At 50.5% G+C, this 19835-nt stretch overlaps 1 protein-coding gene across 2 annotated transcripts; it reads right to left on the bottom strand.

Annotated features, from left to right (window-relative positions):
- Positions 1 to 4468: 4468 nt before the first annotated feature.
- Positions 4469 to 18582, bottom strand: ELP6 (elongator acetyltransferase complex subunit 6). 2 transcript variants are annotated; one of them, XM_066351349.1, is made up of 7 exons: positions 16570 to 18582; positions 14764 to 14842; positions 12621 to 12691; positions 11926 to 12044; positions 8922 to 9123; positions 6660 to 6806; positions 4469 to 5556 (listed from the first exon to the last, which is right to left on the bottom strand). In XM_066351349.1, the coding sequence occupies exons 1-7, from the start codon at positions 16621 to 16623 to the stop codon at positions 5428 to 5430; spliced, it is 801 nt and encodes a 266-aa protein (XP_066207446.1). In that variant the 5' UTR covers positions 16624 to 18582; the 3' UTR covers positions 4469 to 5427. The 2 variants fall into 2 exon arrangements, with proteins under 2 accessions (XP_066207446.1, XP_066207445.1); XM_066351348.1 differs by lacking the exon at positions 16570 to 18582 and adding an exon at positions 16278 to 16563.
- Between the last annotated feature and the right edge of the window lie 1253 nt (positions 18583 to 19835).

Raw genomic sequence — 19835 nt, 5'->3', positions numbered from 1 at the left:
ACCTTTCCCCTCCCGCCCCGCCGCCGCCGCCCGCCGCACGTGTTCCCAGAGGCGCGAGCATGCGCAGTCGAGCTCCGTCCGCAGCTCCCGCCCGCCCCCTGGCGGCCGCCGGCCGCCCAACCGGCAGGAAGGAAGACGTGCGGAGCGGAGGACCGCATCCAGGGCTTTTGACACCCGTTCCGGAGAGTTAGCGACAACGTGCACAAGATGCCCGTGATCTGTTCAGCAAAAAATGAAGAGCAACAGAAGAACACAACAAATGCAGATGGGTCGAATAAATTATGTACAGCCTTTTAAAAGAATGTTTTATAAATACTGATGTTGAAAGATGTCCTTGAAAAGTGATTCAAAATGAGCTGTCGAGTATGGTCTCATTTTTGTTAAAAACAGTCTATGGAGAAGGGCTGGGGTGATACCGCTGTGTGGTCAGTAGATATATTATGTCTGGGTGGAGGTTCATAGGTACTAGGCTTTTTGCATTTGCTGGACATTTCAATCATTTTCTACATGAAATATGCATTTGTTGTAATAGCTACATCCACAGAGCGTTTACTGTCAGGTGCTGAACTGAGCGCATTGCACAAGTCATTTTTTGTTTGTTTTGAAATTTTTATTTATTAATTTTAGCCAAAGTAGAGAAAGGGGGGGAGGAGAGGAAAGCACCAACTGGTAGTAGTTGCTTCTTGTATGTGCCTTGACCAGGTAAGCCTTGGGTTTTGAACCAGGGACCTCAGCGTTCCAGGTCGAGGTTCTATCCACTGCACTACCACAGGCCAGGTATAAGTACTCCCGAAACCTACCCCCACCCCCAGGCAGGTCCTGCTTCTGAGTCTCACACGGCAAAGGGGAGGCTTCTTCTGCTCTGGGGGCACTAACCCATGCTAGGAAGCTGCCCTTTGCGATTGCCTATGGACCGGCGCTGGCACCTTGATAACACTACCCTCCCTCTCGTGGACTGAGTCTGGAGGGTCAGGGGGTTAGTCCTGCTGCGCCCCCCCCCCCCCCGCGCTGCCCCGAGCACCCAACCCAGGGCTACCTGGACATAGCAGGAGACCCTGTCAGATCCTGTCCCTGTTCTCCAGGGCACAGCCAGGGTCGCATGAAGTGCAGAGGTGCGAGGAGAAAACAAGGCAGCCCTTCCCGCAGCCCCAGTCACCTCCGCTCCCTCAGTCATACACCTTCTTTGACCCGTCCCCACAGGACTCTGGGCCACTTCCCCAAGGCCTCCAGGCTTGCCTCCCTCCCTGCCCACCACACTGTTGTCACCATAAAATTAAACAATGGTGGTGATGATTGGCCTGGGCCCAAAATGACCTTTAAGATTATGCCTTGTATTCAGGGTTGGCTTTTCGCTTTTAAAGAATTATTTTCTATAAAGGAAAATTTCTTTTCTGTGTTATTTTAAAACTAGAGAGGCAACAGCAGACAAGTGTTGGGGGGAGCCTTACATACACCCCTAACCCAGCTCACATCTCTCCAAGCCTGAGCCCTTTCAATGATGACACCTCAAATCCCAGAAACCTCGGGCCAAGGGGAGTCACTTCTCCATCACCAGTTCCCGCCTCTCTCCACTGCCTTGTTCCCTTCTGCAAATATGAAGTCTACCAAGTTGTTTCATTTTCGGAGAACACTGCATGAACAAATCTCAATCCCTTTTTTTTTTTTTCTTTTTTTTGTATTTTTCTGAAGCTGGAAATGGGGAGAGACAGTCAGACAGACTCCCGCATGCGCCCGACCGGGATCCACCCGGCACGCCCACCAGGGGCGATGCTCTGCCCCTCCGGGGCGTCACTCTGCCCCTCCGGGGCGTCGCTCTGCCGCGACCAGAGCCACTCTAGCACCTGGGGCAGAGGCCGAGGAGCCATCCCCAGCGCCCGGGCCATCTTTGCTCCAATGGAGCCTTGGCTGCGGGAGGGGAAGAGAGAGACAGAGAGGAAGGGGGGGTGGAGAAGCAAATGGGCGCTTCTCCTATGTGCCCTGGCCGGGAATCGAACCCGGGTCCCCCGCACGCCAGGCCGACGCTCTACCGCTGAGCCAACCGGCCAGGGCCAATCTCAATCCCTTTCTTCTGTCAAGTTCCTACAAAGAATGTCTTCAAACCTGCCTCACAGCAGAATCACCTGGAAATCATTAGTTAAGTCAGAGACTTCCTGAGTCCTACCCCAGGCCCGCTGAACCAAGGCCTTCTCTCCAGTGAAAGCCTATCTTGTCACAACGTGCATGGCAGGGACTTAGCCAGACCATCTTTTGGGCACTGCTGTCACCTGTTACTCATCACCACCCCTGCCCACCCAACCACTCTACCAAACCTGTTTGCAGGGGACTGACACTTTCCTCCTAAACACAAGTGTGTCCAAAACTGACACTTCTCGAAGTGCCTCTGGGCCTTGTAGCACAGCCCCGAGTTGTCCACTGCAGGAGAGAGGGGGGCCCTAGTGGGGAGCTGAGGCTCACTGCCCTGGTCAATCTGCTACGCACGCCCCCATGTAGAGTGGCCATGATTTTAGGGCTCCCCCCCATTTTATTATAAAAACATAGAGAACAGTTGAAAGAACCATACAGTTAACAATTATAAATTCCAGATTCTACAACTGTTTTGTTACATATATTATCGTTCAAAAAAAAAATCTTCTCTATCCCTTTATCCATCTATAAATCATCTTATTTGTTGTGCATTTCCAGGCAATTTGCAAACACGGGATCTTAGTCTTTAAATATAATTCAGGTAGGCCCTGGCCAGTTGGCTCAGTGGAAGAACATTGGCCTGGTGTGTAGATGTCCCAGGTTCAATTCCCAGTCAGGGCACACAGAAGTGACCGTCTGATGCTCCTCCCCCCTCTCCCTTTTCTCTCTTCTCCTCCCACTGCCATGGCTTGGTTGGAGCAAGTTGGTCCCAGGTGCTAAGGTTGGCTCCATGGCCTTGCCTCAGGCACTAACATAGCTCAGTTGCCAAGCAACAGCCCAAGATGGACAGAGCATTGCCCCATAGGGGGCTTGACTGGTGGATCCCAATCAGAGCACATGCGGGAGTCTGTATCTCTGCCTCCCAGCTTCTCACTTAAGAGAAGGAAAAAAAAGGGGGAAAAATATATATATAATATAAAATTCAAGTGGAACAGCTCCACTTAGCCATAACTAGTGCTAAACCAAAAATCATTCATGGCAAAGTTTTTCTGAAAGGCTTTATTGACTCACACGCTAGTCAGAAAAGAACCAGGCCCTGGGAATGAAGTCTAAACCACCAGCAGCAGGCTAGGTGAGGGAGGCCACGTGTCTGCAGTCCTAGGTTGATGGGCTTTTATGCAAACAACTTGGGGAAAATGTACACTGTTTTGAAAGTATTTACAGATAAAGGGGGTGGGAGAATTGAAGCCTGGCTAGTTCTGGGACAAGAGCAGAGTCCCAGAGGAAGAAGTGTTTGTTCTTTAGGCTGGTTGTGGGCAATCTGGAAACAATAGTCTAGAAAGTTCATGTGTCAGCAAGATCCAAAGGTGCCTGGCAGTCAGGGTGCCTGACTATTCTCTTTAGATAATCGGGAAATAAGTCACCTGGAAGTTAGTTCAGTTTCAACATACACTCAGGAATGTAAGCAGTCCTTCGCTGTGCCCTCCAGCTGTTAACTGATTAACCTCTTGTCTCCTCCCTCTACCCTCCAGCCTGCTGTAATTCGGGACATCCCAGAATTTTCTTCTTGTCATTAACAAAGCTCAACCTTACTTCAAAATGCTTGCCATGGGAATGATAAATTCAAAAAAAATTTAAAACGAAATGGAACTTAGAGGTCATCAAGAAGTGATAATTCCCCATACTTAAGTTTCTACCCTGGGCCCTGGCCAGTGGCTCACTATAGTGCCAGTGGATAGTGTTGGCCCAGCGTGTGGATGTTCTGGGTTCGACTCCTGGTCAGGGCACACAGGAGAAGCACCCATCTGCTTCTCCGCCCCTCCTCCTCTCGCTCCCCAGGCTCCAATAGAGTGAGTTGGCCCTGGCAGCTGAGGATGGCTTCATGGTCTTCGCCTCAGGTGCTGAGCAACAGAGCAACGCCCCAGATGGGCAGAGCATCACCCTCTGGTGGGCTTGCCAGGTGGATCCTGGTTGGGCACATGTGGGAGTCTGTCTCAGCCTCCCTTCCTCTTACTGAATAAAAAATAAAATAAAAAAACAAAGACTTAAAATGTAAAAAGTTAAAATTTTTTTAAAAAATTGAAGCTCCCCTAATCATTGCAAAGCAGTTATTTTATTTTTTTTAAGAATTTTTTTTTTAATTTTTAATTTTTATTTTATTTATTCATTTTTAGAGAGGAGAGAGACAGAGGAGAGAGAGACAGAGAGAGAGAAGGGGGGAGGAGCTGGAAGCATCAACTCCCATATGTGCCTTGACCAGGCAAGCCCAGGGTTTCGAACCAGCGACCTCAGCATTTCCACGTCGACGCTTTATCCACTGCGCCACCACAGGTCAGGCGCAAAGCAGTTATTTTTCCATTTTATCTCTTCTAAAAATCAAATCCATTGTGATGTAATTTGCATACACTTTAGGAGACTATGCCTGGTGTCCACTCTGAGATGACCCTGGGTGGGGGGCTGAGTGTGGCAAGCTGGCATCTACCTGATGATGCGGTAGGAACTCACCTGCTGTGGTCTTCATAGGTGAGGGAGGCCCCAGCTCCTTGCCAAGGCCTCACCCTGCCTGGCAGCAAGAGCATTTCTTACACGCACACCCGGGCTCTGTACGGGGCCTCAGGAGGCCTCGGCCGGGGTGCTGGGCCTGTGACAGCTAGGCCCCTGGGTCTCTGGGCCAGACAGCACAGGCGCAGCCGGAGCCGACGCTGCGCACTGGGTGGGGAGCCCGTGGCACGTCTCCCTGCGCCAGGCAGCAGTGCGGACTTCGGTCAGGCCTCCCTACCCACAGCCCGCTCAACAGCCCCGGGATGCTTCCGGCCTCTCCAAGCCTGTTCCTCACGGGAGTTGGGGGAAAATACTGTTCCAAGACAAAGCTGGAAATTAAATGAGATGATCCACAGGAAGCCACGATGTGGGAACTCACTTTAAGCCAGCCATGATTCCCCTCTCTGTCCCCAGGGATGCCTGCTGTCCAGGACTGTCCCCTGGCTGGCGCATCCATACCCTCTCTGGCTCTGAAGGCACAACAACCAGGGACAGGCAGTTGGGCTAAAGCGTATTTGCATGGAGGGCTCCAAAGGACCCCTTCCCCCAGCTTTTCAGCATCTTTCTCGGCAGAGGCAGGGCCGTGGGCTCTCCGTTGTCTTCTGAACAAGGCCCGCACAAAGGCACCTGTCACAGTGACACCCGACCACCCCTGGTCGCAGTCCAGCCTGAAACACCACTACAGAGGTGCAGAGACCCATCCTGCTCGGCTGTTCTCACGTCCGGAACGGCTCACAGCAGCTTTGTCGGCCCTCAGTCAAGTCACAGAACGGCTGGAGACATTCCTTTGGCGAAAAAGGACACGCTCTTGTCCTGTATCTTGTACTGGTAAGTGAGGCTCCGAGCCCGCTGGGCGGCAGGCTGTGATGGTCTCCGCCATAGGATCTTCAGCTACAGTGACAGGGAGAAGAATGAAATAGGAGCAACCCTCCAGAAAGTACCTGCTCCACTGTGACCTTCAACTGGGGGCCTCTATGACGCCACTGTCACATGTGCCAGTAACAGAACCGACTTCCAAAACAAAGCTATTACTAAAATTAAAAAAGCTATTACTAAAAATAAAAAAGCTAACTAAAAATAAAGGTTCCTCTTTATTGCCATAGTGATATATGTTCATCACAGAAATGGAAGAAAAAAGTCACCAGAAAAAACCAGTAATTTTTATGTGTCCCACTTCGGTCCCTTTTCTACACTGTGCAGCTTAGGCCTTGTTGCCTGCACTAATGTTGAGAATAAACAGCTCAGAATTTGTGCATTCCATGCAGAGGCTCAGAAGGCTGGCTGTTTCCTTGGGTGATGTCTCAGCGGACCGGCATGCTCTGGGGGACCGAGTGCCCCAGAGCCAGCTGCCACCCAGCAGGACCCCTTCTCACACTGTGCCGTGGGCTCTGCCCACACCGCCCCTCGGTGTTGCTTTATTTTCCAGACTGAATGACTCTGGGCCAAATCCCACCCACCCTTAACGGGTCAAGAGTGGTCTACCTGGAGTTGACCAGGACGCTGTGGGGGCGGCCCTGGGGTGACTCCAAACGGAGGCAGAGAAGGGTGGCAGCCCTGGGGGGAAGCTTGGCCGCTGCACCCAGCACTACAGAGGAGCAGCAGGGGGCGGCGGCCCCCCAGCCGGGGAAGGCACCCTGCATCCCGATTTTAAAAAGAATAGAGCTGCCCTGAATATACAAGACTCACTGTCGTCTCGCAAAGGAATTCTGCTATTTAGTAGTGGGCCCTGCCTTCCACTCCAGATGACTGTCTCCTCTCCAGAAGCTCCGTTCTGGTCACAAATGGGCCCACTGTCAGAAACCCTCCTTAGCGAGGGCTAAGCAGCCTCAGCAGACTTTGAGCTGCATCCACAAACTTCCAAGGTCTCTCTCCCAGTTAAAGGGACGCCCCAAGCACACAAGCCCTCACCCAGCACCATCCCACGTGAGGTCTAGACTCAGGCACAGACACAAGTGGCCTGTCACCCAGCAGAAACCTGCCCCACCCCTGCGCACCTGCCCGTGGACATCCCTGCAGAAGCCGGTGGCCAGGCCCTCGGCCCGCAGGATCAGGTGGCTCTGGTGACTAAGGCCATTCAACAGGATGTCATTCTCCTCATCCTCGGTGTCTCCACTGTCATGCACAAGAGCCACTATGTTTCCCTGCAACAGATACAAGATGGAAATCTGCTCCTGACCAGGATCGGGCACTGGGCGCCCCATGCCTCCATGCTCAGCACACCCTCTCCCACCTCTGCAACCACCCCTCCTCTGGGGAGGACCCTTGCCTGGCTCCAATCACCCCCTGGACATCGAGTCACCAGCACAACCAACCTGTACTTCCAGCTCAGGTCACCTAAAACCAAGCTCAGCTGGCGGTCCTCTGTATGTTATTAAGAAGTGTTGCCATTCTGCAAGCACCCACTCATCCAGTCCCCAGTTCCCTGTGCGCACCGTGTGCCAGACCCACAGTGGGGATGAGAGACTGGGCCCTGGACACAGACAGACACTGACAGTACAGGACGCGAAGCCAGGAGAGGGGCCGCTAGGTGCTCGGGGAGCACGAAGAAGGGCTTCCTGTCTAGCCTGGGGGAGGGCCAGGGGCTGGGCACAGCTGGCCTGAGTCAGAAGGCCACCCCGAAACAGAGGGACGGGCCACCCCGTCAAAAGGGGACACTGTGAATAAGAAGTCCTTTCATAAGAATACTGTCCAGTTGTTGAAAAGAATGAAGCAGATCCCTGTGTTGTCAACGGGCAATGGACACCAAAAGTCCTGTGTCATGACATGGAAGAATCCCACCGAACAGTGCGCGGTGGGCTGCCCACAGCGGCAAACTGCAGGGACCACCGTACCTGCGGATGTGGTTGTAACTGCACACTCTCTAGAAGGATTACACCAAGGCAGACAATTCCTTTGCATGAACTCACCCTTTATACTGTTTATTCCTTCTGCTTTTCTCTTTTAAACTATTCCAAGTTTTACCATTTCAAGTAAAAGAACTGTTTTCACAAAAAGAGGACAGTCATGGGCCACAAAGCAAGCTGAGCTGCACAAAGTCCTTTCACTCTTGTCCCCAACCCCACTGAACTCCCCCAGGCCTCTTCCACGCCCTCCGCAGAACTCTGGCTCCTGGCCCCGTGACTGCAGCCAGGAGACTCAGAGGCTCCCCGGACAGAGTCCAGGCAGGACCTGGAAAAAGCAGGAGCTCCGCACGCACTGCCAGGCGGGTGCGCCCAGCTACCTTGCTCCTTCTACCCTGCTCGGCACCCTCAGCCTGCCCACGCCGTGCCAATGTCCACGGTTCCTAGCTGCCCGTCACTGAGTGGCCATGGTGGGCCAGACGCTATGGGCGTTACCAAGTTCATCTCATTTATTGATAATCTTGCATTCGGGTTCCCGAGAGGTGACACCACAGCCATTGCTATTGTTCAGGTTGGTCTGCTGTTATTGTTAAAAATCTCTATTACGCCTCCCCCGGCCAGAGAGCAGTGAATAGAGCATCCTCCCAGAGCACCAAGGTCACTGGTTCGACATCCAGGTCACCAGTTTGAGCCTCGGTCAGGGTATGAGAAGCAATCAATGGGTGCACAAAGTAGAACAATGAGTAGATGCTTCTCTCTTTTTCTCCCTTTCCCTCGCTCTCCCTCTTCTTTGCTCTTTCAAGAAAACCTCTATTATGAGAACATCTCTATTTCTGCCTAATAATTTGACAATAAAGATTACAACCTACGCTTGCCTTGCGCCTCACAGATTTTAAAGCAGTTTACACCCATTATCTCAGCTGATCTCCTAGGCACACTCCGAGGGGTAATGACCTGCCCCAGGACGCACAGGCAGTGCTGCCGGGCTGGGACTGCGAGGGACCACACATGGCCTTCCTGTTCGATACAGTGCTCAGCGTCCCTCTAAGTGGGAGGGCTCCCTTTCTGAGCACTGGCAGGTAGAGGAGAACAGGGAGGGCGGACCGAAAGATTTCTATTTATTCATTTTAGAGAAGAGAGAGAGAGAGAGAGAGAGAGAGAGAGAGAGAAGGGGGAGGAGCAGAAAGCATCAACTCCCATATGTGCCTTGACCAGGCAAGCCCAGGGTTTCGAACCGGTGACCTCAGTGTTCCAGGTCAACACTTTATCCACTGCGCCACCACAGGTCCGAAAGATTTCTGAACCTGCCACAAGTCCAAGCAACTAAACAAGAAGATCACTGCAAGCCAGGGAGGTGTGGACACATCTGGGCCCTCGGCTGTCAGGGCGAAGCGCGGGGAGCAGGCCCATCGGTACCTGTAGTTTCCAGCACACGGCGGCTCTGCAGTAGTGGACGAGGTCCAGAACGGCCACCGCCCCCACGCCCAGACTCAGCAGCACGCTGAGGTCATCCACCAGCAGCACCGGGCACGTCCAGGCAGCCTCCTCACGGTCCGCAGGCTTCAGCGCCACCTGCACAAACTCATACAGGGGCTGCAGGTTCCCAGCGTGGGCCTCCCTGGGACACAGGGCAAAAGTCACCAGAGTTCACTTTCTCTACAAATGTCTGTCTAGGGCTGAGCAGCACCACAGGGCTGAGAAGAGGCAAAGAACTGGGTCCCAGTCCTTGGCACCAAGGAGTTCATGACTGGTTGGCAAAAAAAAAAAAAAAAAAGGCATGTGCACGCATTCTAAGTTCTATTTCAACTCAAATACGCCTAGAGGCTAATAGGCACGAAGCACCATGCTACAAACAAAAAACAGCCTCCCAGGTCTATAAGAGACACCACGCTGAGTTTAAGGAACCTGGAAGATTAATTTAACAGCAATTCAGTCCTGGCTGGGTAGCTCAGTTGGTTAGAGTGTCATCCCAATATGCCAAGGTTGTGGGTTCAATCCCCAGTCAGGGCACATACAAAAGTCAACCAGTGGGGCCCTGGATGGGTAGTTTAGTAGATAGATCGTTGTCCTGGCACGCTGAGGTTACAGGTTCGATCCCTGGTCAGGGCATACACAAGAAGCAATCATGCCTGAGAAGGCGGTGGTGCAGTGGATAGAGCATCAGACTGGGATGCAGAGGACCCAGGTTCGAGACCCCAAGGTTGCCAGCTTGAGTGCAGGCTCATCTGGTTTGAGCAAGGCTCACCAGTTTGGACCCAAGGATGGAGCAAGGGGTTACTCAGTCTGCTGTAGCCCCACGGTCAAGGCACATATGAAAAAGCAATCAATGAACAACTAAGGTGTCACAATGAAAAACTGATGATTGATGCTTCTCATCTCTCTTTGTTCCTGTCTGTCCTGTCTATCCCTCTCTCTGACTGTCTCTGTAAAAAAAAAAAAAAGGCCCTGGCCGGTTGGCTCAGTAGTAGAGCGTCGGCCTGGCGTGCGGAAGTCCTGGGTTTGATTCCCGGCCAGGGCACACAGGAGAAGCACCCATCTGCTTCTCCACCCCTCCCCCTCTCCTTCCTCTCTGTCTCTCTCTTCCCCTCCTGCAGCCAAGGCTCCATTGGAGCAAAGATGGCCCGGGCGCTGGGGATGGCTCCTTGGCCTCTGCCTCAGGCGCTAAGAGTGGCTCTGGTCTCAACAGAGCGAGCCTCGGATGGGCAGAGCATCGCCCCCTGGTGGGCGTGCCGAGTGGATCCCAGTCAGGCGCATGCGGGAGTCTGACTGCCTCTGTTTCCAGCTTCAGAAAAATACGAGGAAAAAAAAAAAAAAAGCAGCAGCCAAGAGCACAACTACGTGGAACAACGAGTTGAGCTTCTCTCCCTCCCCCTCACCCTTTCTTTCTCTCTCTCTCAAGTCAATGGAAAAAAAAAGAGCCAACCAGTGAATGCATAAATAAGTAGAACAAAAATTGATGTCTCGCTCTCACTCTCTTCTCTCTCCTCTCAAATTAATAAATAAATTTTTTTTTCAAATTTAAAAACAGCAATTCAGGTGGGTGGTGGTGAGGGGCACTGGTCCACGGGCTGCCGTGTGTGTAAGAGATCTGACTTGTCTCTGAGCAAGCTGGCCCGGACACCCCAGTCTCCCCAGAGACCACCCTCGGCAGGCTTTTCCCAGAAATAGAGCTTCAAAAGGCACCAGGGCCCTGGCCGGTTGGCTCAGCGGTGGAGCGTCGGCCTGGCGTGCAGGAGTCCCAGGTTTGATTCCCGGCCAGGGCACACAGGAGAGGCGCCCATCTGCTTCTCCACCCCTCCCCCTCTCCTTCCTCTCTGTCTCTCTCTTCCCCTCCCGCAGCTGAGGCTCCATTGGAGCAAAAGATGGCCCGGGCACTGGGGATGGCTCCTTGGCCTCTGCCCCAGGCACTAGAGTGGCTCTGGTCGCGACAGAGCGACGCCCCGGAGGGGCAGAGCATCGCCCCCTGGTGGGCGTGCCGGGTGGATCCCGGTCGGGTGCATGCGGGAGTCTGTCTGACTGCCTCCCCGTTTCCAGCTTCAGAAAAATAAAAAAAAAATTAAAAAAAAAAAAAGGCACCAGACATGGGGCCCAGGCACCTGCCCGCCTGCCCCACGGTCCAGGGCTGAGCCCCGCTAACAGCAGGACAACCCTCCACAACCACGGTCAGTGGAACCAGGCCCATCATTCAGACAAGGACACCAGGTTCAGAGATGTGAAGAGCTGTGGGCGAGGTCACATAAAGGGTCAGGGCCTTGGCTTTCCGACTCCACATGGCCTCCCCGCCACCGCATGAGGCCGAGTCTCAGAGGGCACGAGGGCAGAGGAAGAACAGCAGCCCGGTGGGGGTCTGCACAGAGCCATGCCTGTGGCTGAGGCTCCGAGAGGACGAGGCGCAGAAAACCAAACCAGCGGCCAACACTCTTTCTGTTAAAGGGCCAACGGTATTTTAAGGCTTGTAGGTTATATGTTCTCTGTCCCAGTGGCTCAACTCGGCTGTCACAGTGTAAAACAGCCAGGCACAGTATGTGAAAAAATGAATGTGACTATTTCAATAAAACCTTATTTACAAAAGCAGGCAGCTGGCCCTTGGCCTGTAGTTTCCGGACCCCTACATTAAGCCAAGAACAGGACAAAGGTGTGTGCCACTGCTCTGTGCCAGAGTTGGAAAAACCAGCAAAGTGGACCATTCTACCACATGCTCAGCAAATAATGCTTCCTACAGCTTTGAGACAGCCAGCCACCATCTGGCCCATGGGAGGAGCCCACGGCTTTGCAGTAATGCTGCAATACCAGGGACATGTCTGACTCCTGAAGCCAGGTCTGCCCTCTCACAACCGAAGGAGAAGGAATCCCACAGCAACCCCTGTCTGGGCCTACCTACCAGGAGTGCACATCTGGGCTGAGCTGCCAGCTGACTGACCTGAGGAAGTGCAGGGGGTGTGCCTCCTCCTCAGCCCGGAAGAAAACGTCCACTGATGACTTGAGGCCCTCAAGGAACACGAGCTGCCCGCGTTCCCGTGCTGCGGTCAGGCTGACACCCTAAGCACAACAAAAAGGAGAGATGTACTGCTGTTAGATGTATTACTGGGTGTGTGTGTGTGTGTGTGTGTGTGTGTGTGTGTGTGTGTATATGTGTATATATATATATATATATATATATATATATATATATATATATATATATATATAAAGTAGAAAAGCTTAAAAAAAAAAAGGGGGTACAGATGACAAAAGTCCCTCTCCCCACATCTGAGTCGTAAGCCCTGGACTTAAGGAGAGCCAGTGGCAGCCAGTCAACTTGGTGGCAGGCCAAGTTGTGGTCTCCAGCTCAGCAGGGCTAACATGAGAGCCACACGGAGAAGGAGAACACCTTAACCCGTCCAGAGTCAGTGGAGAGGGGTTTAATTAATTAACCACAGATCTGGCTCTATAAACTCGAACAAAACATGAGGAGCTGCTGCCTAACCCTTCCGATACAGGATCCCACCCTTTCCTTAGTCCTCCCGTGCTAAGGTCTCTAAACCCAAACAGGGAAGCCCAGGCTTCAAGCACACTCTCACATGCGTGACACACACACTTACAAAGGGATCTCACCACGGACGTCTAAAAACTTACCAGCTTCTGTCCCACGATGTTGTAGTGACTGAAAGACTGGACGAGTGCCACAAAACAGACTTTACAATTAGCTGGAAAACAAAATAAATTGGTTTTAATAATGTCTCTATCTGCAATCAGTCCTACCTCTGGAAACAAAAGCATTGAGGCAGGTCTTAGAGACCCAGAGGTCTTGCAAACTAATATACCCAAGTTGATTCTAAAATGCAATTATTTTCCATAATAAATAATTATATTTTTCTCATTGATTTTGAGATGTACTGCTGTTAGATGTATTACTGGGGTATCTTATTTTTCCCTACTATAAATAAGTTATAGTCTTTAGAATTTTTTATTTTTTTTTTTATTTTTTTTTATTTTTTACAGAGACAGTGAGTCAGAGAGAGGGATAGACAGGGACAGACAGACAGGAACGGAGAGAGATGAGAAGCATCAATCATTAGTTTTTCATTGCACATTGCAACACCTTAGTTGTTCATTGATTGCTTTCTCATATGTGCCTTGACCGCAGACCTTCAGCAGACCAAGTAACCCCTTGCTGGAGACAGTGACCTTGGGTTCAAGCTGGTGGGCTTTTGCTCAAACCAGATGAGCCTGCGCTCATGCAGGCGACCTCAGGGTCTCGAACCTGGGTCCTCTGCATCCCAGTCCGACGCTCTATCCACTGCACCACCGCCTGGTCAGGCTAGTCTTTAAAAAATAATATTTTTCTGCCTGACCAGGCGGTGGTGCAGTGGATAGAGCGTCAGACTAGAATGCAGAAGACCCAGGTTCGAGACCCTGAGGTCGCCAGCTTGAGCACGGGCTCATCTGGTTAGAGCAAAAGCTCACCAGCTTGAACCCAAGGTCACTGGCTCCAGCAAGGGGTTACTCGGTCTGCTGAAGGTCCGCGGTCAAGGCACATATGAGAAAGCAATCAATGAACAACTAAGGTGTCGCAATGTGCAATGAAAAACTAATAAAGCAACTAGAGATGCTTCTCATCTCTCTCCGTTCCTGTCTATCTGTCCCTGTCTATCCCTCTCTCTGACTCTCTGTCTCTGTAAAAAAAATAAAAAAAAATAAAAAATTTCTGTTTGTTGTTGGTGTACAGGGGTACAATTAATATTTTTTTAAAGATTTTATTTATTCATTTTAGAGAGAAGAGAGAGAGAAGGGGGGAAGGAACAGGAAGCATCTACTCCCATATGTGCCTTGACCAGGCAAGCCCAGGGTTTCAAACCAGCGACCTCAGTGTTTCAGGTCAACTCTTTATTCACTGCGTCGCCATAAGTCAGGCACAATTAATTTTTTAAACTGGTCCTATATCCAAGAGGAAGTAAAGGAAACACAAAGAAGCTCTAGCTACCTTACTGCACATAATTAATTCTAATACTTTAGCTGTAGATTCTCATGCTCTTTCTGTGCTGACAATAACATCATCTGGAAAAGAAAACAACTTTCAAAGCTATAAATTATTGTGATTAAGAGTGCCAAGGGTTATTCTCTATCCTGGCCTGGCTCAGTAGGGGCTCAAGGAGAATCAATTGATAAATAAGTGTTTTTTTTCATTTAGCTGTTTTCTTCTTCTAATCTATTCCCATATGTAAATTACAGTGGCCATGCAGTTTTCTTCCATGTTTTTTTTAATTGAATTTAGAGAAAGAGGGGAAAAGGAGAGAGGAAGAAAGAGAGAAAGAGAGAGAAACATCAATTTGTTGCTCCACCCACTTGTGCATTCATTGGTTCTTATATGTGTCCTGACTGGGGATCAAACCTGCAATCTTGGCCTTTCAGGTCAACACTCTAACCAAATGAACCACCTGGCTAGGGCTTCCCTGTGTCAATGGGTCAAGTGCCCAGAGATCTCAAAATACAGGACTGAGGAGCAAATCAACAGGAGGCCACGTAAGGACCACAGAGAGGCAGTACCGCGCAGTGGGTGGAGAAGGGAAAGATAGGACAGGGATACAGTGAGTACATGCCACTCTTTGGCAGGACTGGGTAGGAAACAAGATGGTACAAAAACCTGTTACCTAATAAACAGCCATCTGGCTACCCAAACATCAGTAGTTAATATTATGCCTATTACTTCCCGAAACAGGCTTTTCTTTTTCTTTTTTGCCTTAGGTTTCTTTTTCTATAGCATCAATGAGTCCCATACCTTTGAGGTAGAAGGAGAGAAAGTGGTGCACAAGGAAACTGCCATCTGTCTTAGCATCACAGAGTAGAGTCAATTTCCCCTAAAATTTAAGAGGAACACAAAAAGGTGAATCAGCTTCCCTAGAAAGAGGTCAGTTGACTGTATAAATCTAGTTAATTGTGTCAGCCCCTATGTCTCCATATTTGAAAAGTATGTGTGTAGCTGTCTGTATGTGCATATATACATATTTTATATCTATATATGTATGTATTTTACATTTATACATATATATTCACATACACATATAATATAGACACAAACATATACATTAAGATAACAAAAAAAAAAGTAAAAATTATGGGAAAAAAACAATGTGATCAGTATTAAGTCACTTATTATGGGCAAGCGTATTTCAGCTTCCACTTTGCCAAAGCAAATAAAATCCCTTCTCTTCCTCACTACTCACCAAGTCAGTCAGGGACCAGTCTGGGGAAGAAGGAGATACTGAACAAAGGAAGCTTTTACCATCAGAATCCAACAAAAATCATAGCCTGCTAAGATTGGAAAGAACCTTCAAAAAAGTCATCTGCTCCAGCTTCCTCCCTATTTCTAATTGATGTCCAATCTGTCTCCCAGGGTGGAAAATAGGGAAGAAATGGTTGTTGACAGAGACCTCCAATAACAAAGTTCTCCTCCGAACGGCCTTGGACACTGCTGCAGGCAGAGCTCTGATCATGGAGGGCCTGGAAAGAAAGACCTCTAAAGATGATCTCTGGACCTGTCTGCCCTGATCCAGCCACCTCCAGTTCCTTGTCAATGAAAGGGCAGGTCAAGATCAAGTGGTGTTAGACACACCACCTCTGCTGTTATTTTCACTTATAAAACATGAAAGATCACACTATCAGACCCTGAGGGTTACCCCCAGTGCTGTCACATCCTGGTGCCCACTCTGATCCCCCCTTCACTCTGGCCCTGGGCTGAGGACTTGGTGGTGCCAGTAGTAATTGCTATGGTAGCAAGCGCCATCTACAGGCTTGGGCAGACAGGAACTGTTGGGCAATTAGAACATCCACAACGATCTAATGAAAGCTACGATTTGCCTGCCACAATGGGGTCATAAAAAGGCTTTACACACATGGTGTGTTGGCGGCCTGGAGAAGCTTAACATTTCATTTGGAAGGCAAAGGTGATAAAATAAACCAGATATGTTCCTGAGAGAGGTAACCTCTGGGCAAACGTGAAAATTTTCAAGATGCCCCAGAGTGCAGAAAGGAGAGTGGAGAAAAGAGTGGCAAGTCTGTGGTGCCAGAGGTGGACTCGGTACAGCCCCACGCTGGCTGAGAGCAGCTTGGAAGAACACTATTAGACACCATGAGAAGGAAGAGTCGGAGTAGCAGCAACGTTCACCCCGACCTGCCCAGTGCTCCCGAGCAGAGGGAGAGTCAGGATGGTTAAGAAGCTGGTTCCCTATGAGGGGGAGAAGAATCACTCTCCTCTCCTCTCAGACGATCTCCTCCAGGCGCCAGGACCCCCACCCCAGTGAGCACGTTTGTGAACGTAAGTCCATCCACACGTCGGACTTGCTTCCTAGGAACTTTCATGGGCACACACGGCCTTTGAAAAGACGCGAGAAAGTCCAGAAGCCCACCACCCGCAGGTCCTGCCAGCCCAAACCCTGGGTCGGCCCTCCCTGGACTACAACTCCCAGGCACATTCTGTCTGTGGACATCGCATCTTTCCCACCCGTCCGCGTGCACTTCATCCGGGGACGCCTTCTTCCGTCACGCTCACGGGACCCGCCTCCTTCCCCAGCGCGCGACGAATTACCTGCTCCACCCTGTCAGGGGAGGTATTGAGAAGGTTATTGAGCTCTGGGAACATTCCGAGCTCCGCAGACGAGCGTTCTGGACAGGGAACTAAAATTGCCGCGGAGACAAGGGAGGATGGAAAGCGTCACAGCACTTCGATCAGCGGCGAGTACTGCAGCCAATCATGAAGCCCTTCGACCTGGGCCGCCGCCGGCGCACGGCGATGACGCACATCCGGCCGCTGTCCAGTGGAGGCCTCGGCCGGGCGGTACTCCACGGCGCCAGCAAGTTTGGTTCCTGGCCTGTGGACCTGTGGTGGTGCCTGAGGCCTCCTAGTGATCTCCCCCGCAAAGCCCCACGCAGTCAGGTGTCTTCTTCCTTCCCTAGGCTTCGCTCAATAGGTTCCCCGACACGTGCCGGTCGAGCTCATATTGTGTGTCAGTGCTAGAAGCTTGGGCTGCCAAGGCGCCCGCTCTGGCGCAAAGCCGAGAACAAACGTAATAAACATGGAATTAAATACTGAAAAGTTCAGTGGGGTATGGGTAGGTTTTAGGATTAAAGAGACTGTCAGGGTAGGTTCACTAAATGTGATTGGAGCACACCCTCTATGCCCCTTCTTGTACTAACTGTTCCCCCTTTCTGGAAAGCTTTTTCCCAGATACTCAGCTGATGACAAAGTCCCTCACTTCCTTCAGGTCTTTGTTCAGATGTCACTTTATCAGCGAAGCCTTCCGTGAGCACCGTATTTGTAATCGCAAACCTCTCCTTCTCCAACACTTCTTTTCTCCTGCTTTTATTTTTTTCCATGGCATTAATGTCTCGTATACCATATATAGGTTGTTTTATTTTATTGACTTAGAGAGAGTGAGAGGAACATCGATCTGTCCCTGTATGTGCCCGGACTGGGGATAAAACCTGCAACATCTATGCTTTGGAGGATGCTCTAACCAACCGAGCTATCCTGCCAGAGCACCATATATAGTTTTATTCTGGCCCAATCAGGCTAAGATCACCAGACACAAGCCTGTAATTGGACATAGTTTATTGACTCATCAATGAGGGAGATAGCACACCAGTGGAGGCCTGGGGACTGTCACCAAGCAAAGAGAGTTGTTTTAAGATTTGAGGAAGGGTGGAGTTCAGGTGAAATTTATATTAAGCAGTGTTTTGATAGGCTCAAAACAGAACATAACTATGTGTAGAGGAGTCAGTATCTGGCCTGGACTGCAAAGTGGGCCCAGATTTTCTGTGGAAACTACAAGGCTGAGATGTGGAATGTAGTCACTTATCTGAAGCTCTGCACCTGAGATGGAAATTGAGGCTGCTTCTCTATGTCTAATTGACTTGGATCCTTCAGCCCAGAAGGGAATGTTTCGTGCTTACTGATGATATAGGAGAGAGAAGCATCCCCCACCCCGGACCCCCTCATCCAGGAGCCGGCCTGCCCTCAGCTAGATCTTGGTGTCCTCCTATTGAGCATAAACAGTTTTGAGAGAGAGGGTGGAAGGAGAGCGAGAGAGAGAGAGGCATCAACTCATTGTTTCACTTAGTTGTGCATTCACTGATATCTTCTTGTACATGCCCCGACTGGGGTCAAACCTTTGACTTCAGTGTGCCAGGACGACACTCTATCCCCTGAGAAACCCAGCCAGAGGTCACTGAGTCTTCTTTAAGAAAGTCTCCCTTACCCCTAAGGTAATAAGGAGATTCTAGATTTTCTCCAAAAGTCTTAGGATTTTTCTTTCCACATGTAAGCCCTTAATCCACTTGTAATTGATTTTGTGTTTGGTGTGAACTAAGGGATATGGATCAATTTTGGAACTAGCGTATTCCATTTAAACTGGCTGTAATCTAATTGGTATTGTATTGAATCTTTAGATGGAGGATAGGTACCTTTTAAATGTAAAAATAGCCTGACCTGTGGTGGCGCAGTGGATAAAGCATCGACCTGGAATGTTGAGGTCGCCGGTTCAATACCCTGCACTTGTCTGGTCTAAGGCACATATGGAGTTGATGCTTCCTGCTCCTCCCCCCTTTCTCTCTCTCTCTCTCTCTCTCTCTCTCTCTCTCTCTTTCTCTCTCCTCTCAAAATGAATAAATAAAAAATTTTAAATGTAAAAATATTGACTCTTCCTATATTTATCCATTTTCCTATCAACCATACGGGTTAGTGTTAGCTTTGTCCGACCACAGAGGGGAACTGAGCATACTCAGCCATGGCTTTGGTACAGATGTGCCAGAGGTTCTCTAGTGTGCGTAGCTGGAGTCGAACTGTGGCGTCATAGGTGAAGATGAATTTACCATGATGCTAACAAAGCTAATTCTTTATTTGTAATGTTATATTACTTTGCTTAAAGAGAATTCTTTTCCCCCTTTGTGTAAGCCTCAGATTCCAAAATACTGGGATTTGCCCCAGTCCTAGGACAGACCAGTGCAAGTACAGAACAGTCAAACAGAGGAGGCTTTGACGCAGGAAACTGGGTCAAAGGTGTTGGAAGGACTGGAGGAACAAAGCGGAGAAGGCGATTTTAATGGCAGTTAGGAAGCTGGTGCTTCCCCTAGGCTGAAGTGCCCTCCTCTGTACTGAAGGGGGCCGCAAGCCTGCTAACTATGCCTGCCAGACGCTGTCCGGCCGACTCCAGCTAGATTCTGCCAAGGAAACACTAGGGAGACACTGGCAGTAGACTGGGCGGCAGGGGGAAGGAGGAAGCCATTCTTTTTCTGCTTAAGGCAGTTGTCAGCATCAGTGGGTGAATGGGCTGGAGTGGTGGTGGGGAGTTTCAGCCACAGAAGTGGGTTCCAACAGCAGCAAAGGCAGCAGCAGTGCTCCCAGGGGCTGCAGGGCTCTGAGCGCTCCCTCTTTGTCCAGCCTCCTCCCCGCCTCACCAGACCTCCAGCTCTATTTTCCTCTATGGGCCCTCCGCATGCCGTCACTTGGGGTTTCCCTGCTGCATCCCCTTCCCTCCCCAGCAGCAACTGTGTCCTGGAACTCAGAGCTGGTTGGCGAGCATCTTGTGCCTTCATCTTGTTCTTCTGGGAACAGCCCTGACTCCAATGCGTCCTCCCAGCCCTAATGCATCCTTCAGCCCCGACTCTCTGCCCCTGGGGCTGGTGTCCATCACTGTTCACAAACATCATGCAGCCCAGCTCCAAACACTGCTGCATCCACATCATGGTTTCCCTGTGCTTTCCTGTCTCTAAGTTGGCTGTTTCCTCCAAGTGCTGCCTGACACCTCCGCCATCTGTAACAAGAGAGCCCCAAGCTGAAGTGAATCCACAGAACCC

Source organism: Saccopteryx leptura, chromosome 10, assembly GCF_036850995.1.
Source record: "Saccopteryx leptura isolate mSacLep1 chromosome 10, mSacLep1_pri_phased_curated, whole genome shotgun sequence".
NCBI lineage: Eukaryota > Metazoa > Chordata > Mammalia > Chiroptera > Emballonuridae > Saccopteryx > Saccopteryx leptura.
Note: the sequence above shows the minus strand (reverse complement) of the source record. Positions and strands in the feature narration are given on the sequence as shown.